The following is a 25,865-nucleotide window of genomic DNA, read 5'->3' as shown; positions in this document are numbered from 1 at the left end:
TAGAAATGTGTAAAATATCAAATTATAGCAAATTTGGACTTGTGTTTATTCAACCGTGAAATTTAGCCAAATAAGTTGTATCGTCTTTTAGAAAGTACCTTTTACAAGCCTTTTGACTATTTTTCATGATGAGAATGTGGAATTAGTTCCAATATATTGGAATCAAAGTTTTGCCTTCTGACGGTGCTCACTGAAGCATGACGTAAAATACGTCCATAACATTTACTCAGAGGGTAGCTGAAAATATATTAAAAACTCGCATTGGTTCGGAAATTATTGATGTTTGTTTAAGGGGGGACTTACTTTTTTTTTGTGTATATAATTATATAGGTGGAAAATTCCGAGGTATATGGAAAAGTTTGCATCTGTGTCCTGTGTTCACCAAAGGTAAGGTTATTCATTTAAACGTGTTTATGATAAGCAAGGAATGCAGATTTGTGTCAAAGTATTCAGGGCAATACGATTTGCAGTTTTTCTATTGTAGCTATTTTTCTGTTATTCCATGTTTGTGTTATTCAATATAAATGAGTTTGGGTTTAAACATGTATTTAAACGATTTTCCTTCCGTCGGGTATATCTTTTGAATAATTGTGTCACTGCCATAATTCAAAATGAAGTGCATTCACCCAGGCCTATTACACATTTCTCAATGGTCCCTATAATCTCCTCTCAGTCCATATCACAATTCCAGTTATAGGGCCGTGTCAAAAGGTTATGCTTCTATGGCTTGCATGCGAAATTTATACCTTTTTTTCCATGCACGACATTTTATTACGTCAGAATGGGGTTTTCCGTCAAAGACTATACCTCATGAATATTCAAAAACACAATTTTCAAAGATATGACAAAATATGGAAAAGCCAGAACAACTCGTCAGCGTAAGAAATTAGAATAATTTTTCCTATTATTATTTTTTTTCAAATTGAGGCGATTCTTTGGAAGAAAAATAAAAACAAAAATGATAACTTGCAGGCTGATTCAAAGTCCTCAAGTCTGTGGTACGGGTAGAAAATTGTAAAAAAAAAAAAAAACGTCGGAGTTTAATGCTGGCTTTATATGATATCGAACGAAGTACATGAAGATCATTCAAAAAGATTTCTCTGTGACTAGTAATGCAAAACACAAGGACCCTGGCCGGGAAGATCGAAGATCAATGAGCTGTAAATAATACTAAATATTACAGTCAATTTTTTATTCGATAACAGTAACATATATCAATGCACATTCGACTTATGGCTTGAGAAAGTCTACAAGAGTGAACAAAAGTTTACCGAATTATAGGTTTGTTAAACACTTCTTATATTGTACTTCTGAATAGAGCAATAGTTGTAGTTCGAGTTATAAAGGGTGTCAAAAAATCTTGTACATGATAATAAATTTGTGCCACTTGACTTTTTTCTCTTTGATGTCTCAGTGATGTATTTTGTTTTAAATCGTACTGTTCATATCATTTGAAGTTTTGAATAAATTCAGATAACGAATTCACTAAGCATAAGAAATAACGCGTTCTTATCGTAGTTTGATTAAACAGTAAAACAACGTACATCAATGAATATATAACGTCTTTACGTCAGCAGGGTTGTAATACACTTAAAACTTAAAATACGAGAAATGTCAAAGCTCTCCATTTACCAATTTAAATTAAAGAGAGAGGGTGGAGGGGGGGGGTAGAGCAAGCAAAGTCCTATCACCAAACATTTCATCAAAATTAAACGTAAAATAAGAATGTTATAGTAGGCCTACATCCAAGTTTCGCTTCTTAAATGTTATAAGGGTTTTTTCGCATTTCAACGCATAACCCTATCAACAACATAAAAAATGTGTTGTCATGTGCCCTTGAAAATGAGCAACCAAGAAATCTTTCTCGAAAATTGGTGAATTAAAGCATTAGTTTCGTCCTGGACTCTGGACAAACGACATAATTTACACATTTTAAGGGCGATCTGTATTTCCGATTCTTCAATTTTCAACAAAGACCTCTCAAAAGTCGGATTTGACTTGCATTTTCAATACATTTACTGTGTTCTTGAATTCGTTACGCGTGGCGATGCGAAAAATCGCTATTATCATCTTTTTGGAAAAATAAGAGTGAATGGAAAATAATATTGCAAACTTAATATCAGATTTTGTTTATATTATTTCTTAAAATATAGAATATACTTGTAGATGTGGCATTGTGGCGTGCGCCTGAAATCCAAGCTGTAGGGAAGTTACAAATTGATGCAGAGGTTCGAGGATCGAGCCCTGGCCACGTCTTTCGGATGGTGACGTTAAAGTTCGGTCCCACACGTAAATAATCATATCTGATTGATACACGTCTGACGAAACTCAAATACACATTCGCAGTTAGGATACTGTTGAATCACAACATTTTTTTAATACATGAAACGTGGTTGAGGTTGTTTTCATTTATCTAATATGTCTACAATCGTGATATCTTATTTGATTAAGGGCTCACGATACTTTGAAGTTGAAGGTAATGTTCCAGTGTTCTGGGCTAGATTCCCTTTACAATATTTTTAGCAAAAAAGTTATGACAGTAAAATTGCAAATATAGACCTATTTCTAAAGTGGGTTTGCTATTCTCAAACGTAAAGAATTGTCAGATCCTTATTCTTCAAGATGATTGACCCCTGGTGTATATCTGTTAATTTACTTCTTTCTGAGGAGTAAAGTTGGGCAACAAACTATACATCCGAGTCAAAGTTTTTCGTTACCGTGTCAGTTTGATTTCGAATGAGTCGACTTGCAGTCGATACCACATCATCCAGAATAAAATTGATTAATTGGTTCTAGTCCAAGCTGACGTAATTTTTTAGTCAAGTTTGACTCTCCAAATGGAGTATAAGTGTGACAAATTCGTGTACAATTACAGGCATATGACAACAACCCTTTTTAATGAAGAATTGTGATAACAGCTCTAAAATAATTGCCATTGAAAGTTATAAAAATATGTGTGCAATACCAAATAAAAGAAATAAACGTGATGATTTATCAAATCATTTGAATGCTAGATTGGAATCGACAAAATGAGGAAGACGAGTTTTATTTTTGCTAAAATGTATGTATAAATAAAAACAATATGTCTCCCTTCCCTCTACACATGGGAATGGCGAAAACTATGAATTTCAAGCCAGCTTATTTCCAGAAAAAAACAAGATAAGGGACTCTAACAGCACTTAGTTATTATCTTACGGAAACGTCAGCTCCAGATTGCATGGCGGCATCCTAAGGTGGGGTCAGGAAATATGAGGCTAAAAATTTAGGCACAAGGTATAGGCCTACCATTTGTCAGAATGCAGAAGCCTACTAGATATCGCCCGGCTATTTCACAGATTAAACACTTTTTTTCCGGCGAAATGCATCAGCTACCGTCTGCCAAGGTTTAGGTTGAACTCTTCGTCATGGTACATGTTTTTTTTTATAAATACATTTTGTACACATCGCACATAATGACCCCCCCCCCCCCTCCTCGTGCGTTTTGCGCAGAATACTTTTGCAGTCCTTATGTGGATGAATCGATTCGTTATCTTGTGTATTCTGTCGTTGTGTCCAAGTGTTCAGCAGTACTTCCTTGGAAAGGTAGATCACCTTCTACCCATATCATATCGTCTTCAACCTTGGTTTCATGTGAGACAACGTCATGACAACTGGTGGCTGCTCTTTCTCCAGTGTCTTCTGATAGTTTTTGACCATTCACTTTACTCGGTGAATCATTAGATTCGTTCAAGTTACTCGTCATAACATTAACGTTCATAATCACGCTATTGTCCCATTGGCTCTCAGGATCAACCGACGGCGATGTTGGAGGGGCAAGGGGTATTGTATTATTATTTGGTTCAAGGCCAATTGACAGATTTTGTTCTATACCTTTAAATTTTCCATAGGCACTTTCATCAACATTACTTTGACTAAGATCGTCTTGAATCATAGGGGAGTTTGAAACACTTCCTTCATGTATCCTATTCAGCGAATTTGAACTTGATGAAGAAAAACTTAGCTGTCTATCTGAAGAGTTCCGTAAGCGTGAACTGTTTAGCGATGAACGATCTTCGGCAATGGCAGAGAGCTGTCGCGCTCTCTCGAGATCACTTTTAAATTGTTTTGTCTTATTTGTGAATCTCTTGCGTGTTCTCAACAATGTGAACTCCTCTGATTCAACTTGTTTTTGTCGTTTAGCTTCCTTTTGCGCTTTCTTTAAGATCAGTATTTCACTTTTAGATGAAGACCGATCGAGATTCTGTTCGTTTTTAGTTCGTTTTGGTTGGCTAGATTTTGCTTCCATTTCTGGGGTGTCATTATTTGCTCCTTCCGAACCATCTGCAGGGTAGACTGATTGGATCGGTGGCAAAGGATTCAATGTTTGCATCGTCATTTCTTCTACCGTTTGATTGGACTGCCCCTGGTGTTGGAACTCAAACCTTGCTTCTGCCAACTTACTGGCATGTTGCATTTGCAGTCGGTAATTGGTCACTGAGCGGTCCTCGGCCTCGGGAAGAATCTTTGACTGGTGCACTGCATCTAATGCAGGGCGCCACGTTTTGAGATCAGAAGGTGACTTGTTGTCGCTCAATGGCGGCAAGATCTGACTCGATGTGACTGTTGCGTTCAGCTTTACCTCGTCAGAGATATCACGTTTCCTCACATCGTCTTTGATCTTAGAACGATCCCGCCTTCGTCCTCGTAGTTGGCCTTGGGTTTCATCACCACCGTTACGATGTAGAACAAGAACAAATGGACCTTTGTCATCCCTGTCACTTCGTTGTATAGGTTTCATTTTTACGATTTTTCTATTAAATAAAACATAAAGACAATGTATATTTACAATATAATTTTTTTAATCATGACTGTCATTAAGACGATCAACGGTGTTGGTTAAGGTATGCAACATAGCATTAAGACATCATGGAAGACACGTACTTTTATTCTTTATTCATCAAACAAAATCCGATTATTTTGTAATGTATTAGAAAGCTTCCCACTGAATGTATTTTTGTAATCATGTTGTACCAATGGAATGACAAGGTAGTGATAAAAATCGAACTCACTTGACATGTGGACTTTGTTGCATTGCGTACGGGGCGCATGGTGGCTTATAGGCCCTGGTTAAAAAATAAAGAGAAAGAAACGAATACATGAAGGCATTATAGACAGCACAATAATAGTTCATTGATTCTGAATAACAGTGGATATTATAAAGCTATATATTCGACTTATAAACAACTTGATCAATGATTGCCAGCGACAGCTTTGTTCCTTTTCAAAGTTGTATAAGTAATTAAAGTTTTGAGCCCCATGTAATTGCAATCGAGATGTCATTTGGTATAACATGTGGATACAAATGGTATAAAACTCGCACAATGTTGAAGCCTTGAAACTCCTCTCTCTCTCTCTCATCCTCAACAAATTAATAGCCATTGTATTAGGCTGCTCTTTTTCTCTCAGATTACTGAGGTAAAATTTCAGTTCATTGGATTTCATCATGCTAATCGTATCACATGAAATCACTGTCTTGGCGATCACTATACCACTAAATAAACCACCACTGCCAACTTTAACATCACCGACACACGCTGGGCATCACCAACGCAATAACTTATTTTAGTAATTGAAATGTCTGCCTCATCAGTCGTATCGCCAACATGATCCTTTCTTACCTGATAGTCATTGGAGAGAATTTTGATCCAATACCAAAGTTTTGCTCCTTGCGATGCAGGACTTTGTCTACAAGTTCCTGTAGTGGTACCGATCGGTTTGGGCTCGTCTTCACTTGATTCATTTCTGTTGGCTGAATCCCTGTTAAGGTATTGTATCTGTCCTGCTGTGTTCGCCTGGAATTTGAAATGATTCGATCATAACACGTTCTAAAAGTAACATATTTTCAGAAACTTTAAAGAATCAAATACACAGAGGGAATTCTTCACAAGGTATCAAATTTATCTCTATCGCCCAATGAATGTTTATTACCGTAAACGTTCATTGGGTAACAAAATAGATTTGGACCCAAATGGAATCTGGTTGAGACGTTCTCTGATTTAGGCAAAAATGATGGAGATCACAGAATGTGTTTTCTATATTACAATTGAACCAGATTATGCTCACGGCTATTTTGTTACCTTTCGATCGGTCACGATTTTTTAAAGATATGAAGATAAAAGCTGAACCCTAAAAGTACTGGGGGTCATGATGTCCCCCCCCCCCCCCTCGACGCTTTGCGCGATATTTCCGAAACGCAAAAAAAAAGGGCCGCAAAATTTTATGACTTTTTTCAAGTCTCGCGCAACTTTTGAGACCAACTTTGCGACACACGGTTATAGCATCGCGACGCCACGTGACTTTTTACGAGACAATGTCTTGCCGAAAATGCCTCATTTTTATACTTTGAGTACAAAGTCTATGAGAGATGAAATTCATAAAAAGGGTGATTATTTTTTGTTCTTATTGGTCTGCTTAATTAATTTATGGTTTAATTTGGTTGTTTAGTGTTCTGTAATAATTTCCATTGTAAAAAAAAAACAGTGAAAGACAAAAGATAAAGAAACTAAGAAATACAATTGGCTTTCGCAATTTTTCTTCATGGAAACCTTTAAATTAGATTACAGAGATGACATCTGAAAAAAGACGATTTGAAGTGAAATTGGATGTTGAATTTGGAAATAATATTTTCACGAATAGGTTTGCATATTTTATTCATAATGAATAAAAAATAATAATTTTCAGATTTTATTTAATACTGGCCTGTAGTTTATGTGGTAAAGAATGTGCTTGCCAAATTTTGATGCGATCGCGCGAAAGGCGGCCGAGATCAGAAGGTGCCATCATGCCCCCCCCCCCGTCCTCAGTACATCTCAAATAGCTCAGTCCTTTTAGTGTTAAGGCTTGACGGTGGTTTGTTGAGTATAATTCCCCACTTACAGCAAATCAATGATTCATAACTGAACACCCTCACGAAAACCCCGGGTACAAAGATTAGCTCAACTTCTAATCTTTTACAAGTTCCGGTTTCAAAGAAATCATGGGAAAACGAGTGTTTGCACATTCAAGGCCGACCCTGTGAAATTCCCTTCCACATTGTTTGAAAACTCACACATCTGCAACCACCTTAAGGGGTTACCTTAAGACGTATCTGTATAATCATGATAATGGTGCTTATATATATATATATTGAACGCTATCATTGTATTGTTCAACCTTGTTATATGTACCCTTTTTCTCCCTTATTTTGTAATTTGCTCTGAAGCACCTTAAACAGTCTTATTAAGATGGAAAGTGCGCTATACAAATTTTACGTATTACTATTAATACTATCCATGATTTTTTCAGTTTCAGTTTGGTTTATTTTCATTTCAACTCAAGTCAATCTAAAAGTTAAAAAAAATCATTACAAAGATATAAATGAATATACAAATATATACAGTATGACAATATGACATAGATAAATAAATATTTACAATAGACACTAAACAATATGATAATCATATTAATAATGATATTTACAATGAACTAGATAATCATGATAATAATAACTGTAGAATATGTATGATAAAGCATTTTGCATATAACTTCTTTTATTCATCTTTACTATCCAAATAAATGTTGAGGAATGAAGGGATCCACTAAAAAGCAGTGCTTGTTGAGTGTGGATTCAAGGGAAGACTATAAATGGGAGAAGAACACTGTTGAATACAATAGGTGCTGTAGAGAATGATAATCGAACCAGGAATACTTAATGCATGGAAAACACAGAACTATGGTCAAGACTCGATGGTTATCAGTGGCGTTCAATACGATTATCAAGAAGCAACAGTTTCAAAACCTACCAGAAATTATTTCCCTGCAGATCCCTAGGGGTAACTTCCATGGACGATGAATGCTTCATTCTAGGAGAGAGACTGGTATCCCCACTGCCTCCTAAGACTGAACTACTTCGTTTGTTGTGGATCAGCGTAGATGAATTACCGTTTCCTGTATATAGATATACGTTTTACAGAGAATAAACGTCGTGAACTACATAGAGGTTTATATTCTAATTCAATCGAAAAAAAAAACGAAACTGGATCTGAATAAATGGAAAATGCGGTATTTCGATTTTATCATTATTTTATTCACACAGTATATATGCCTATATGCAAAACAGCGAAATATGTCATAAGCCCACTTTTTTTCGGGTCACTTTTTTTCGTTTAAAATTTCAAATGAGTTGAAGTTAAAATAACTGAATGTTTATTCAATCGTAGAATGTTTATTCAATCGTATATGTTATTGTTTTACTTATGTTTATTTTCATTTATTATTTATTCAAGCAGTTTATCCTTAATGTATTAATTTCTATGTTTTCTCCTTTTGTAGGGGTGTCAAAGGACATGCCGTTTCAGGGCTACGATATAGCCACACCATAGCAAAATCAAGCATTCTTATTGTTGTCAATTCAATAGCATATTATGTAACTTAAAAAATATACGCCTTTTAGATCATTTAGGTCATATAACATGGGGATAACCATAAGATATTATAATAAATTATACAATTATTCCTTCATTTTCCATGAGATTATGAGTCAAGCAATATGAATTAGGAAAGGGTTATATTTGCTAATTTAAGATAGATAAGTTCATCAAACCAATTTGAGCTAACCATATCATGCCTATACTCAATACACGTCTACTCCCTGAAATATTCTAAGAATCAATGTGTAGCTGTATTAAAACTGTTTTCAAATTCTCTAATCTGAATGGTTTTAAGCATAAATTATTCTGCTTTCATTTATTTTTCAAAGTAGTTTTTTTTATTTCAGTATTGAAAGAGAAGTGTCGTTTCAAAATGTAAAAATAAAGTGAAAGTTCCCCTGAATCAATAAATTTGTCTATGCATCTTACATTCAACAACTTGAAATAATACCTAACAGTGTCTTTCACTTTTCAGAGTACAAACTGAAAATTTCTCAAGCAAACTTACCATTTATTCGTTGTCGCATTCGAGTTCGCAGCTGCTCTTGGGCTTTTTCACGCTGTACAAATAGTATACAAAATTGAATGTCATTAAGAATAACTTTGAATATGAGTATTTTATCATGATACACAAACCCCCACATCTGCACAACACCCTCATATATACATATATGATATATATGTATATATATATATGAATATATATATATATACATATATATATATATATATGAGGGTGTGTGTGTATATACAACATATTTAGATCAACAAAATCCCACATAATAATCGGTACTTCCTCGTGGACGTGATTGGGGAAAGCATGAAGTTTCAACCTTGTTTCTCTAAATATTAATCCAACATCATGATCCATCAAATACATAATAATTATTCAAGATATCATCAAAACTTTACACCAAATCACTTACAGGTAATTCAAGATTAAGATATGATAAACATCTCAACCTCTCCTCAAATGAAGACGAGTCAGTATAAAACAGATATGAGCTCATTTCATCTTCCTCATTCATTATGTTCATATTTCTATCTCTATCCTAATTAATCAAGGGAGGTTAATAAGTAAATCATACTCCATCGTAAATCCATTGCTATTAACTGTTTTTCCTTGCTAGAGACATATCTGTTGTTCATTTAGAGTGGTCCAATGTGGATCCAGCTTGTTCCAACACCAATGGCATTATAAAGATCGATAGCGTAGAGTCTCATCGATCGACTACTAGTCTATTAAACTAAAATTTTAACCACAGATAAAATTCCTTGGTCTCTGTTACATCTAATCTTCACTTATACAACCAATATCCAGCAAACCGAAGGTAACACTTCAAAAAAATCTCGAGAAGAGATGACCTATTATAAGATGCGAAGGATGATTGAACATTATAGCTTAATTAGCGACATAAAACTTTATTTGGCTAACATCGAACAAAATTATCAGTTTGGTCATTAACTGAATAAATTGTATGGGTTTTATCGTGCGGGTAAAACTAGATCCTTAAATTTTGAGCTCCCGATAAAAGTTGAAATTTCGTGTAGAAATCTGCATTTGTCGTACAAAGTAATTATAACAAGCAAAGAAAAGACTCTTATCTCGATTGGCACCCTAATAACGTGCTTTAACAAACACAATATGTAATTTCGTCTGGCTGCATGGCTGACTTGAATCCATCAGGGCCCCGTCTTACAAAGAGTTGCGATTTATCCGATCAATCACATCTATGGACGGCCAGCAACGTTAACATATAAAATGCTCGTTTGTTGAAAACTAATTCTAGATATGAATGTATATCCATATATTCATTGATTTCTTGACAATTTAGTGTGTTCTCCTTTTTTTACAAAGAACATTTACAAATTTCCTGTAGAAAAAAAATGACACTGATGGATTTCCATAGAGTTACGATTGATTGGATCAATAGTAACTCTTTGTAAAGCCCCTTTCACAATTGACGTACGACCACTTGCGACCTTTTGGTCGTGCGACAGGCTGCAACAGGCATCAATCGCCAGTCATCTCATAATATCGCACATAGGCTTTCACAGTTGCAACAGCTGTCGTACAACAAAAACAACCAGTAAAACCCCTTGCACGAGTAAGTCGCTTATGATCCTATTGTGCTCGTGCGATCACATGCGAGTGTTGCACGAGGGATTGCGAGGGGAACGGTCGCACACAACGGTAGTGCAATGTTGTAAGTCGTTGCGATCGGTCTTGCAACAGTCTTATGGCCCATCATATTATCGCACCCAGTCGCAAGACAGGTCTCTGTACATGTAGGTCGCTAGCACATGTGCAAGTGTTGTACGACCTCCAGTCGAGTAAATGCGACTACTTAGTTGTGCCACCTCTCGCACCAAGTCGTGCAACGTTGAACAACACTCCCACGATGATCGCCCGACCGATGGTACGACCCCGGATACGAGCTGATGCGAGTGAATAGGTCGTATTTGATCGCGTTCGGATTTTGAACATGTTCAAAGTTCAGATGTGACCAGTCACGACCACCTCGAGTTCGTGCGACCGTCTACAACGACTGCGAGTGCTCGCAAGTCACCAAGAGATCGATCGTGCAACAGCAGGAAAAAACTGTTGCAGGCGGTCGTAAACTGGTCGGATGTCAATTGTGAAAGGGGCTGTACGGTCGCATACATGCGAATGCAACGGTAGTGGAATGTTGTAAGCCGTAATTTCGATCGGTCTTACAACAGTCTTATATTATCGCAACCAGTCGCAAGACTGGTCTCTGTAGGTATCTAGCGCATGTGCAAGTGTTATACGACCTCCAGTCGACTAAATGCGACTATACGTAGTTGTGTCACCTCTCGCACCAAGTCGCACAACGTTGAACAACACTCACACGATGATCGCCCGACCGATGGTACGACCTGATGCGAGTAAATCAATCGTATTTGATCGCGTTTGGATTTTGAACATGTTCAAATTCAGATGCGACCAGTCACGACCACCTCCGACCACCTCAAATTCGTGCGTTCGTCTACAACCACTGCGAGTGCTCGCAAGACACCAAGAGATCGATCGTGCAACAACAAGAAAAAACTGTTGCAGGCGGTTCGTAAACAGGTCGTACGCCAATTGTGAAAGGGGCTTAAGACGGGGCCCAGAGCTATTAACGCTGAAAAACCCCGACCTATTTTAATGAGTCACTTTGGTAGAAAAAACGGAGTTTCCATAAATTGAGGAATCGTTGTTTAACAGTACTTAAAACAGAAATTTTAGGTTAGATCATTCACATTAAAATTTCAAATTCATGTACCCATGTTCAAATGATTAAGGGTTTCTTTCCCCAAAACAAAGCGATTTACGAAAGATATCCGTATTTTAAGAACGGTATCCCTGCGTTCCTACCTGCACCCCATCTCTGAAGTATGGTAAAGCCACGTCCATATCTCGCAAACGGTCATTTTAACCCCCCCCCCAAAAAAAAAAAAAAAAAACATTGGGGCAAAATGGATCGTATATAGTTCCTGGGATATAGGTAGGGGAGGGGGAATAGAATAATATTTGTTTCAATGTAATAGTAGTCAGAAAAAAAAAATTGTCCAGATTCAAGTCTAACAAATTTATATAGTAATGCACATGTTTCAAGGCTTTAGTACGATTAGTTTCCAGTGCTATCCTATAAATGTTTGAAATGTTTGAAGGTATTATAGAATTTCATCAAGTAGCTCTGCCGTGCACGGAGCCAAGATTCCTTTATTCTAAGGGGAGTGCTATTATGCCCCCTAAGATAGGGCAAAATCTGACAAGCAAAAAAATAAAGGCCTTCACTTTCAAAAGGGGAGGAGGCATACTTCCACACATCTGTTTTAACGGCATTTTTTACATTACAAATTTTAATTGTGCCTCTCAAAAGGGAAGGCATGGCCGGCTTTGCCCCCCCCCCCCGGATCTGCCAGTTCTGACAATGCCGTCATTTTAAGACTTTTGAATTGAACAACTAATACATTGAGAAAAGCATACAACAAAGTGTGTATAAAATATTATCGGTATACATCATATTATATATGCATTAGCCCGACGGGGATTATAATAAAAACAACACTAAGCAAAGTCACATTTGAAAAATCCACATTACAATAAGCATGATAAGCGGATGCAGAAAACAAAAAATGTTACAGTGTCACTGAGGGGAATCCCTAATTTCACGCAGTTGAAAAGCAAAATGTCCAATACGTTACTTATTTTATAAATTTGCCACACACTGAAAAACGGAAGTGCTAATTCTCCACACTAACGGAACTTGTATAATGATGCAATTCAGAATGCTGATTTTCTAGTTCAAAATTGAACTAGAAAATCAACACTCTAAAATGCAATAACCATACAAGCTTCTTAAGTGCTTAATTAGCACTTTATTTTTATGGTGTATATTAAAAAAGAATATCACATTCACAGCCTTTAAAAAAATCAAATTATATGGTTATTTTGTCTCCATTTCAATTAAAATTGAATCCAATTTTAAGTTAACTTGATCACTTAAAAAAAAAATTATTTACTATTGTATTTCTGTACATATAATTTATTATGTTTTAAGAATGTTAAATCTACATTTAGCTTTAAAGATGTATTTAATAATTCATCTATTTCAAGCATACCATTAATTCTTACATGTGTATCATTACTTTTGCCAACATTGTTAGTGTGAACATTTTTATTTCAGCCTTTTTGGCTGTCATATGATGTACAGATTTTCATGTGAAAAAAAAAATTAAATGGATTGAATTTTTTGGTGATAAGAATTTGATGTGATATCAAATAATTCAGTGACATTTTATTTTTCTAATAATGCAAGTATTTTAGCTTTTATAGATCTCTATCACTTTTGTAGTTTCTTGGAAGCTTTGTTCTGTGAAAGACACCATGTGAAAAATTGGCCTGCTAGCTTCACGCAGAAGAAGAAGCAGCATTTACTCCGGTCGAAACCACTGAACTGGAAATACGTATTTCCAGTTCAGTGGTCGAAACTTACAGGGCACATGAGACTAATTCATCCGCGCGCAAGCATGCCGGACAGGCGTATGTAAAGATCACATGACTTTATTGATGAAAACATAGAGATATATAGTAATTAGTATACATCTCTATGGAACAAAATCATTAAAAATAGACAAAATGTTTGTGTATCAAAATAAAAAATGGAGGAAAAATAATGTCATGTTCATACTTTTTCATAATTAAGGGCTTTGGGAGGCTAGACTGCATTTTTGTATTACATTTTGCTATTATTATCCACAATGGAGTTCCGGTTTTTCTATCAAAGATTTGACCGAAATTATGGTTAGTCTCATTTCAGGCCATTTAACATTTGATTGAGCTGGACAAGTATCCGACTAACCATATTTAGTTTTGATGTACTGTTAATTGTGACTAATGTCAGTGCATTGATTAAAGCAAATCTATCGTGGGATTGATTTTTGATGAGCTATTATTTAACACGTGGGTGAATAGGCGCTGTGAGCCCTATAGGGCACATGAGAGTAATTCATCCGCGCGCAGAGCGCGCATGCCGGACAGGCGTAAGTAAAGATCACATGACTTTATTGATTAAAATAATTCATTAAAAATAGACAAAATGTTTGTTTATCAAAATATAAATGATCGAAACAATGTCATGTTCATATTCTTTCATAATTAAGGCAAATTGGAGGCTAGACTGCATTTTTGTATTTCATTTTAATTATTATTATCCACAATGCAGTTCGGGTTTTTCTGGCAATGAACTGGCCAAAATTATGGTTAGTCTTATTTCAGGCCATTTAACTTTTGATTGAGCTGGACAAGTACCCGATTAACATATCTAGCTTTAATGTACTGTTAATTGTGACTAATTTTAGTGAATTAACGCAAAATCTATCGTGGGATTGATTTTTGATGATTTTTTGATGAGCTATGATTTAACAGGTGAGTGAATGGGGGTCTGTAATACTCATGTGAGCCCTATACCGCGACTACACTTCTACGCTGTAGTTGCTATGGCTGAGAGTCGTCTGCTAGAAATCAGTGGTGAGAATGCTTCAAACAGTTTTAGACAAAGTGATATGTTTAACAACAGTTGATAAGTATATAACTCTACATTTAGTGCATTTATCGCTTACTATGCTGAAAAACTTGAAATTGTAGCATCTACTTTAAATGATGAATTATGTAAAGTGTCTACGTGGTTCAAATGCAACAAATTGTCCTTAAACATAAACATAACACATTTTATGCACTTTAAACTTTAGAATACCAATGCAGTTAACGAAGAAATAACGATAAAAATTGACAGCGTAACCTTAAAACAAAAACAACATTCAACGTTTTTAGGAGTAACTATTGATGAAAATTTATCGTGGAATAATCATTTACGCCAAATCACCACTTCCGTATCCAGAGGTGTTGGGATAATTTCCAAATTAAAATACTTATTACCCCCAAAACTCTTTTTCTTCTTTATAATGTCTTGGTTCTCCCTCACATGAAAATTATCATGTTGCAACATAGTTTGGGGTAACTACGGTAATACAAAACTTAATTCTTAATTTTCTTGTTTCCAAAAAGAGCAGTTCCTATTTGTACAGGATCACAATATCTTGCTAGATCCAGTCCTTTATTTTTTTAGTTAAGGACATTAAAATTTAAAGATATGAATACATTTCAAGCTGCTATCTTCATGTTCAAATACAAAAAGGGGATACTTCCCCCTTCCTTTCAAAATATGTTCACAATCAACAACACCATCAACTCTTATCCCACACGAAACTCTGAACATTTTCATTTGACAAATCCAAAACTAATAATAGCACATAAATCACTCTCGCACACTTGCACTTTCACTTTAATCAACATGATTATAACTTTCTCATTTGAATTAATCTTTCCCTATCTACTTTTTTGGTATATTCCTATTATTTTGTGCAATAAAAGATAAGTCTCTTTTAATGCACTGTTTGTCTGGTATTCCTTCCCCTTTCCTTTTGAGGCATGTATCAATTTCAAGCTCTAAGCTTAAGATGGAGGTCTCCTACATTTCAAAATGTATTATGTCGATATATGCATATGTATTTTGTTCTGCTATTTGTTTTAATAATAAAAAAATAGATTTATCAGGTATAAATATATTTCAATTAGATTGTTAGAATGCATATATGCATATGTTATCCATTATGTCATTTGCTTATTGTTATGTTATGCTAAGAAAAATGATTACACTTGTATATACTTTTGTTATGGTTATTGGAATGTGGAAATAAATAAATCAAATCAAATCAAATGACGCTATCAAGTGCATTTTCAATGCTTATTATCATTTATCATGCCGAAATGCGAGTTTCTACTGCCAATATGAGATCAGATCTTGTTGGTTTGAGAGTGTGAAATGAAATAAATAGGGATTTTAAAATGATAAATAACTACTACTTATCATCAAGGATTCCCTTTTCCAACGTTTAGAGCACCGAAAAAGAAAGCTGAACAAAACATTAAAATACATTAACTTGCCTCAGTCAGATGTCTATACATTGCGCACTTGAATACTATTCACTTCGTTGAAAGCTACGGGGGGGGGGGCAGAGCTGAGACGGGGTACATACCCCATCCTCCTAGCTTGTAAGCAGGGCGGGGGTGGTGGGGGTATATATCTATAGCATCCCCCCCCCTCCAACTTTGGAGTTATGAGGAAGAGAGGCGGTGTGAGCACAAGAAATGCTTACACTCTTTGTTTGTTATCAATTTTCTTTTATTTACTTTGTTTAATTTTATGCGAATACAAAGGCAATAAATCACTTTGAACAAAATTAAACATATTAACAAGAAGTTGTAACGCCACACAATATATATTTTAGCCCATTGATGGACGTCAAACTAGCATAACTTGTAGCTGCAATACCATAGGAAGCGCACCAAAATGTGAATGGAACACTGTATTTTTACATTAAAATGTGGGGCGTCTAATAAGACGTTTTCTTTTCTTTTAACACGTTTAGTCAGATTAGGTATTGTATGCAAGGTATCAATCTCTTCAGGAGAACCCACTCTCTTTTGAACCAATTTTTTCAACTTTTCTTTATAGGACCCTCAGTATATGGCACATGAGAGTAATTCATCCGCGCGCAAAGCATGCCGGACAGGCTTAAGTAAAGATCACATGACTTAATTGATTATAATAATTCATTAAAAATAGACAAAATGTTTGTGTATCAAAATATAAATGATAGAAACAATGTCGTGTTCATATTCTTTCATAATTAAGGCATTTGGAAGGATAGACTGCATTTTTGTATTTCATTTTAATTATTATTATCCACAATGCAGTTCGGGTTTTTCTGGCAATGAACTGGCCGAAATTATGGTCAGTTCATTTAAGACCACTTAACTTTTGATTGAGCTGGACAAGTACCCAATTAACATATCTAGCTTTGATGTACTGTTAATTGTGACTAATGTCAGTGAATTAAAGCAAAATCTATCGTGGGATTGATTTTTGATGATTTTTTGATGAGCTATGATTTAACAGGTGAGTGAACGGGGGTCTGTAATACTCATGTGAGCCCTACACTCCTTTTACACAACCGTTTACAACAAGCAGCATAGAACAAATAGAAATTGATAAATACCAGATTTAGAAATAAAATCACCTTGCGTTTTTGCGAAGACATCTTGTGACCGCCATCGTAATTTCTCGTCGCTGGTCCGGCAAGCTGGAGAGAGAAAGAGAGTGAGAGAGAGAGGGATATCAGTTCAGAATCAATCCTTTTTATACTAAGACAACAGCATTTGAAACGGATCTTATAATTTACAATTCAATACCTATATCATAATCATGTTACGCAGGGACCCCAGGGAGAACAGTTTTCGCAACTGAAGTGGCTATATCTGGGTAAATATGACGTTATTATCATATCATATCATCATCATCATCATCATTATTACTATTATTTTTATTATCAATATTGTTATAATAAATACTGAACAAAACCACGAATCCTGATTATATTTGACATTGATAAAACCTAAACTTTAGCGCAAGCTGAAGATGAGTGGTATACTTTATTTTTAGTACCAATACCCATTGTGCCAATGCGGCACTCTATCCATACTACCCATTATTGATGTATAAAAAATGTCACTAGCAAGATGAAGTTTCACTGATTTAGCGACAATTAGATACAATCCATTTTTTATGAACAGTAAAATGACAGAGGCCTACAAATGGCTATTTATACGAGGTATTTATTTTTTTCGAAATTATTAACAAATTTACTAATGATAAATCCGATGATTAGACATGGAATACATTGCATGAATAGCGATGGAGGAGATACAGTTATGACGAAGAAAATAGGGCCAGAGAAATAAACTTGTTTTCCCATTTTTTAAAGGGATAAATCTTACTGTATCGACCCCATATTAAAAAAACCTGAAAACATTCTTTTCAATCATGCGATGTAAAGCTGATAGAATTGTGAGAAAGACAGACTTGTCGTGTTTATCTGCGTGTGTATTCCCCGTATGACAAGTGGATGGCAGTTATTCAAGCCTAACGTCTACCAGCCAAAATTGGAAATCAAATTACAGCCGCCCTGCTAGGAATGTTTAAGTCAAAATGTCAAAATGAATTTGATTCGTCCAAGGAGATATCACTCTATCTCCTTGATTCGTCATACTAACATGAAATGAACATGCCAGTAGCACATTAGGATAGGTCTAATACAGCGACCCACGCAAAGCTTGAAACCCAAACATCCTGAGAAAAAAAATATTTGAATTTTGACATAACGATGGTAACTATGGTAACGATTTTAAAGACTGGTCATTCGATTTTGAATTGTGTTAACACACTAATCGTACATCTCATTCACCCTCTATCCTCGCCTTTCATCTCTCTTCAACCCCCCCCCCTTTCTCTCTCCCTCTCGACTAAATACATTAAAATTAAACTGAACAGTTTTATAACTACCCGAGACCATTACTCCATCCCTACCACTCTTTTTTTCTATCCAATTTCAAAAAGACTCTCGATTAGAAAATTAACAAACAATAAATAAATTAAAAGAGAGAGATGCACATTTGGGTTAAATCATCACTCCATCCTTTTGTGCAGATTAACTGTAAAATGTTGAATTTATAAATTAATCGTATTTGTGTATTTTAGTTTTAATTATTTGCATTGGGCATAAATTTATATGGTAAAACAAAAACTATGGACAAATCTATAGGCCACTGAATCAAGATTAATCCTACGCATAATCAACACTTTATTCTCACAGAGGGTATGTATGTCTTGAAATAAGAGGTCATTAAAGGTAATTTACAAGGAAGATGAGGGGGGTTTATCGGGTGTTCTATGAAGCATATTCGACAGTTGTTACCATATGTCATATTACACTTAAACAAACTGATCCTTCAGTTTGTCATACCTTGGCAAGAGTTTTCAATCTGGCCAGTCTGTTGCTATGAACATCTGCAGACATGATGGATATTATATATGTTTCGTCCTCAAACAAAATAGAATAGCTGGATAACACGAAAGAGAAACGTCTGATCAAACCATCCGTGTGATTCTATTTGTCAAATTCCGAACATTAATGAAGCCAACCTCTGAGGTGGCCAAGAAATAATATTTATTTTGTTCCTTGATGGAAATGGAGAAATTTCAATAATTGATTCGCTGTTTAGTCAATTAGGGTGTTCTTGCTTGGCGATATTCAACATTGATCAGTCGGAGCTACATGGGTCATTCACAATATATAATATTTAGCTTTATTTAGTAAACCGCCAATCTCTTGAATGCAGTTACAGCACATGGAAATCATGTTCTGATCGTTGAATTCGAGATTGTTGTCAAGAAATACACAAACAGCTGCTCGTCAGACGGACGAGTTGACATACAGCCTACAATAAGACATCCTTAGTCACACTCCTCGTTTAAAAGTTGCTCCATAATTCACGAACTTGAGAAAAATTCCAAAGCAATCCTCAAAAATATAGTCAAAATACCCCACTGGTTATTTACTTGATAATTGAATAAAACTCCTTTTAAGTGATATTTCCACCAAAAACGTCACATCATGCCATGAAGAAATAAAACGAGTGGAGTAATGAAGCTATGGTGCTGTCTTGGTGATGACGAAACGTGCAAACACAATCATTTCATTTCGCGTTATGTTAACAGTACTTTGATCGCTATCGGCATGATAATCGCTATTCACTGAGATCGAGCTTATAAATAAATGTTTGTGATATATAATGGCTCTATTCATGCTCTGAAAATAACGTTATCGTACTAAGTTGCTGATGAAGCCCCATAGATTTAGCATGTTTAGAGGTCCGGGTTTAGAGTCACTCATAAACACGTTAAAGGTTGTATGGATAATTATTGATCGTGATTCGTTACAGTCAACCCCTTTCCTGGCTTCCTGACAAAACTTACAATTGTTTAATTGATTTTGCTCACCAACCATCCCCAAACTGGTATTCAATCATCCCACATTGTCTAAAGCTCTCTTTGAAAGAAACATCATAGCCCCACACGCTACACATTTCTCTTGCCTGTCTTTGAAAAAAAACTCAATAGGGCCACCTCGTCACAAACTGAGGACGATGACATTGTTTCTTAAGTCTATGACGATCGAACTCTAATAATCCTCCCAAGGTTTTTTTTTCCTTGAGTTATAATCATTAAACGCGGATTTGGTATCCTCTTAAGACATTTTCACCTTCGTAACTTATTATCAAATGAAATGAAGTCCCACCCTCCTGTTAGCATGGTTAGTCAACTATTGACTATTTGACTATTTATTAAAATTAATTAATGAAAGAAGGGTTCGGAAAAGTAAATAGGAAAGTGATGCATATTAATAGCAGTTGTTAAATTCTGTTAATTCTTACCAATGGAAATTAGGTTGGCGCTACACACTAAACGGAGCCTTATTTTGAAATGCTTAACCAACAAAATCATTTGTTTAATTACAAAGATATGAAAGAGGGAAAAGGAAGGGGAGAGTAAGGTTAAACAAAATTGTAGTGTGAAACCCACACGTCAATTTTCTATTGGTATTATTCATGTCTTTTAGAAACCATGCGTGCTTAGCGAAGTGAGAAGAGAACAGTGTAGATAGATCGATATTTTTCAGCTTATTGCAAAGAAAAAAAATGGGTGAGATCGCAATTACAAGCATTCGGGTACTGTGGTTCTTTCACAATATGAGCTCTTATTTAAAAAAGGTGGCTTTTATTCGATATATTGATCGACTCATTTATTTTTATATATATTTCGCGAAAACAAAATAAATGTTTAATCACATCTTTTCGAAGGACTTGAGGACTTTGTTCTTCTCTCTTCCATTATAGATATTTTACCAAGTCCCTCCACATGAGACAAAAAATCAAGAAAAAAAATAAGGCATGGCGGCAGTTCACATGGTTTAGCGCGAGAGAGAATGTCTGTCAAAAAATCTTGCCGTTTAATGGACGGTTAAAAAAAAACAGAGTAAGAGGAGAGGGTTCTAATGGTGATAAAAAGAACTCAATTTATCAAATATTTTCTTCTAGCGGGCCATGTATAACATGATAATTATGTTTAACGCCCCACATGGAAGAAGAATGTATGTGGTATACCAAAGCCCCTCTAACAATAATTGGGCCGCAATGCCTAGTTCAAAATATTTATATTTTTAATCAGCTTTCCGAAATATTTCCCTTTCATTTGAATAAAATAAATTAGAAAAAAGTTATTGGTTAATAACTTGGATATTTAAATTTTGCACAAAGGACATTATCAAGTTGATGAGTTATACATGTGTTTTTGTTGTGTAATGTATGCTACATTGAACTATCGATTGACTGATTGACGTGGATTCTAAATGCTATAGTCTGGTAAACTGCTTGTCATTAAACAAAGAATGGTAATTTGTTTTTCCATGATCTCTTGTGTACATGTTATGTAAGTACAAAATACTATAGTTTCGTTATTACGCAGTTACGCAGTTATTACGCATGTTTGAAATTAACAAACGTCAAGTAAATGTAGTAGTATGATTTTGAAAAGAAAATACCTTAAATCATATCACAGGGGTCTACCATACAATATTTTTTTATGTGATGGTGATGAAGCAAAACTTCAATTTAAGAATACGAATTAACCGTAAATTGAATTTAAGAAAATTGAATCATTAGATTAAATTTAATTCTTAAATTACACTCAGGAATGCGGATGTTGTATTTTCCTAGATATGCCTACCATACAAGATGAAAAGGGAGAAGGCGGTTATGAAATCTGATAGAGGTAAAACAATAAATCGACAACCATGGATAATATTATGTAAAATCCATAAAGATAGACACAACAATTACACCTCTTATTTCTTTAAAACCTGACAAGTCTAACTCAAATGACATCTTATTTTATTTGCCAAGAGAGTCCTTAAGTAGATGAATTTCAAGCAAAGTAACATACCTCTGATGATGTTCGTTTATTTTTTGTGATTTTTTTAAATCTTACACTTATCACGAGAGACAGAAGAGAACATAAGTCAGCATGACGAGCTGTGCGTCAGTCCCACTGAGATGCCCATATGTTTTTTTTCAGATTGTTCTTTAGGTCTGATGTTCCATCATAATATGATGAAAAATGGCCCATGACTGCCACGTGAAAACCATAATTAAATCAAAATTACAAGGTTTTACATCAAACTAATTAAATATGAATTAATACTATTCTTAAAACTGTCCATGTTGGGAGCCAAAGGGAATGTGTTGGACGGGAGTGAATTCCACAGCTGAGTCGTTTTGTTGTTTCGAAGAAAATAATCTTAACCGTTTAAAAAAAAAAATTAAAAAAATGCTTTATTGTTAACAATTCAATTTTTTCTATCGAATATTTTTTTGGGGGTATTTACATGTATATGTTTTATTGGGTCAACACAGACCAAGTATAAACAAAAATGAGAATCAAACATGATTAAACTTACTTTTTCAGGTAATCATAACATCATTAGGAAAAAAACAAAAAAATATATGAATTGCCACAGGGGTGATACCTTTTCACAATCACAACATATATGAACCGATGTTTCAGGGAATTTGTTGCAAAATTCAAACAAAGGGTAATTTTTCCTTTCAATTTTTAAATCACCAAAAGCAATGCATTCGTGAAAAACTTTGAAATAAAAACGAACGAATGTTAGTGTCTATCGAATATTTGAAGTTATTGCAATGTATATTTCTCCCATTAAATATTGTCAGGAATCGGTAAGATACTACTCCAATATTCATAACGTGCGTCAGGGCTAGATTTGCAGCTCAAGATAGCTGGGAAATTGTTTAATACCTGTCAATTTGAGAATTAACATATGATGAAAATCGTCACTGTTATGGACATCAGTATTTTGAAGATTGGGAATAAGCCAGTTTTTAGGGATATTCTGGAGTAGAAATCAAAATTCATTCTGTCAGAACGGGGTATATTAAAATCCAAGATTAGTTCTTCAAACAATTAGTGGACAGGGAAGGGTGAATTAAGCAAATCTGATATTGTGTGAACATTTTTATCATACAATGCACCATAATACATGTATTGTTTTGATTTGGAACGAATGAATCTGTTATTGACTGACATGCACCTAAATCAGAAAAACTACGAAGAGATCATAAGTGGCTTGTTCTCGATATATATATACCAGGTGCGTAAAGAATCAGCGAGTTGTGTACATCCCAGAGATCTTAAAACACATTCAGGGGCATATACTTTCCAAAGAATATTTGAATCTTGATGAAAAGATTCCAAAAAGGACAATTCAATATATTTCCATGACGAAATAACATCTGTTTTTAAGAAGATATTGCAATAATTGCACCGAATACATCTTTTGAGATAGGGCAAATGCATAGGGATCTACCAATCGAAGGCCACATTGGCTATAATCATTGCACATCAGTTTTCTTTTAACCCTGTCCTTGCCTCCTTTCCAAATGAATCTAAAAAACATTTAGAAGGAACTTGGATACCAAGAACAAAAATGACAAAGTTGAGGCAAAATAAGAGACTTGATAAGACAGATTACTCATTTGCCAGCAGTTAATAGTCTGTTCCATTTTTTTTTTGAATAAGATGACCTGACCAATGAAGCGCCTGTGTGGGTAGACCAAATGACGCTGTGGAAGACAAAATGACACGAGCCTGTACACACTTACAGACTGAGCAAACAGTAAAAACCAATACTTGATCAAATCTTGGGATATTCACAAAAGTGAAGTACCCGATTCAGGACTGTCTTTTCATTACATGTACAACGCAAACATATCGACTAAGGATCTACACAATTCCTTTCTTATTTCTGCCGCCAGACAACCCCAAGGCGCACATCAATCCTTTCAAACTGCTTCTTTGTACTTACAAAATGTACTTATGTTAGGATTCAGTACGTCGACATTGATTTCGCTGTATGGCAATCAGCAACAATCTAATTCTACGTCACAAACAAATTAGACCTTATACTTAGTGTTTTTCCAATGGTGAGGGATGCCCTTAAATACTTTGTTTCCCCGTGAACTAGAATACAAACATCATCATCATAAATGATCAAAGTTGACTTGTTCAAAATATCTCTGACTCAATTCCAAGCCATACACGACGTACGTGACCACGGTCAAAACTTTATCGCGTGTTAACTGCAAAAACACAGGTGTTATCGTAACATCAAAAACGGAATATGGAAACACCAGTCATTATTCAACCATTTAAATTTGATTCTAAACTGGTGTAGTTCCCAAACTGTATATGGAATCACACTTCAGTGTACTAACACTTTGATTTGATTCTTAACTAGTGTTGTTTCAACACTTCTCTTGTTTTTCCTACATAGATACCACATTATTTGTGTCAAATTCACACCATCGTTTTTGTAATATGGAGAGGAAAACAAACTTCTTATTTTACTAGGCCTTACTCCTTTGAGTTTTGAAGAATGATATAACGCCGGTTGGAGTTACCTTCTCCCTCGGCAGACGTAAGAGCAACGAGTACTTTTGGTGACAACCCGCTAACCGAAGAATGAAACATATATACTTCCTCGGCCAGATATCCAGAAACTTAGAATTCGGTTACCATGGTAATGTGAAAATAAAGAGTTCACTTAACTGCATCGGACAACGTATCCATATTTCGATTTGCCAAACCACTGCAACCTGTTCTTACAAACCGCTATAACTGGTGTCGCAAAAGACATCACAGAGCAGACTACCACATTCAAGATCAAGATGATTGAATTTCTGACTTTGTGAGAACCCGCCAAAAACCCTTGCCTAATGAGCTGATGTTTGCTTGGCTTCAACAAAGGGCGTTGAATGTACATGTCATGTACACTTGGGTAAAATGAATTATTGATTATTGGATGTAGTGGGTTTTTTTTTTTCAATACAGTTTATGTACATGTTCTTTGTCAAATTTTCGATGTCCCCCTTTCCTTTGTTTTGCCAACTTACGCTCAAACAAAAGCAGGGACACCAATGGATTAGAGACCATGAAACATGGTCTATCGATTTTTTTACCAACATATCCGCAACATACATGACATGGGTCAATAAAATAATTCTGAAAATCCTGTTTTTCTAAAGTTTGTTCAATGATCATTAAATGTACTGGTCTTAGTGGTTTGAAGTCGATAAGTATTACGTTACAGCGTAATCATGGTAATGTTGGAATACATTTGTTTCCGTTAGAACATTAGCAGTATTTTTCTTGTAATCACAAAGTGAAGGGGTTATCTGTCTAAATATTTGGAGTTTCGGATCGAAGTCGTCATAATTGGACATAGATTTATTCTTTGATAATTGTAAATTATAGAAAATGTCCAGTTATCAAGGTTGTGAAATGTGAATAAGTATCCCCCTACCCCACCTCGCGCTACAAAAATCACGAGCGTTGTAGATTGAATCCACCTTTTCCAGGATAATGCCATGATATGCCTGTTTACATTGTGGATGTTTCTTTGATTGATTGATTGATTTAAATATTTCCTTGAGCACATCCATCCTCGCAATCCACAGGCTGAATCAAAATAAATACAACATTAATGTAAATATTGTTTGTTACGAGGTATTTCTTCAACTGTTCAATTTGTATTTAATAATCAAACGTCAATACTTGGGATCCATTATACATTATTTGATACTGTATTTTTCAAATCTCTGGCACCGGCAATTTTTAAGAACTACCTTTGTTTTGAAAGTGTGGATTGAAGATGAATATTTTAGTTAACATGTACCTTGGTTCGACGCTAATATTTCATTACATATTCACATTTCATTAGAGAGCGTTGTTGGTCGGTAACGCATCTGCCCGTTGAATCAAAGATCGTGGGATCGAGTCCACCCCGGGCGGATGACTGTTCAAGTAAGTGCGT

General features: G+C 35.3%; 1 protein-coding gene across 6 annotated transcripts; it reads right to left on the bottom strand.

Annotated features, from left to right (window-relative positions):
• Positions 1-1,150: 1,150 nt before the first annotated feature.
• LOC129256674 (uncharacterized) lies at positions 1,151-24,792 on the bottom strand. Of its 6 annotated transcripts, XM_064097755.1 has the most exons (8): positions 18,882-19,858; positions 17,100-17,162; positions 8,956-9,007; positions 7,821-7,965; positions 5,658-5,831; positions 5,049-5,102; positions 3,804-4,790; positions 1,151-1,654 (listed from the first exon to the last, which is right to left on the bottom strand). In XM_064097755.1, the coding sequence occupies exons 1-8, from the start codon at positions 18,933-18,935 to the stop codon at positions 1,642-1,644; spliced, it is 1,542 nt and encodes a 513-aa protein (XP_063953825.1). In that variant the 5' UTR covers positions 18,936-19,858; the 3' UTR covers positions 1,151-1,641. The 6 variants fall into 6 exon arrangements, with proteins under 6 accessions (XP_063953825.1, XP_054750813.2, XP_063953824.1 ...); XM_054894838.2 differs by lacking the exons at positions 1,151-1,654; positions 18,882-19,858 and adding an exon at positions 24,411-24,792 and having other exon boundaries at positions 2,353-4,790; XM_064097754.1 differs by lacking the exons at positions 1,151-1,654; positions 18,882-19,858 and adding an exon at positions 24,454-24,770 and having other exon boundaries at positions 2,353-4,790.
• Positions 24,793-25,865: the final 1,073 nt, after the last annotated feature.

Source organism: Lytechinus pictus, chromosome 3 (genome assembly GCF_037042905.1).
Source record: "Lytechinus pictus isolate F3 Inbred chromosome 3, Lp3.0, whole genome shotgun sequence".
NCBI classification, from domain to species: Eukaryota; Metazoa; Echinodermata; class Echinoidea; order Temnopleuroida; family Toxopneustidae; genus Lytechinus; species Lytechinus pictus.
Note: the sequence above shows the minus strand (reverse complement) of the source record. Positions and strands in the feature narration are given on the sequence as shown.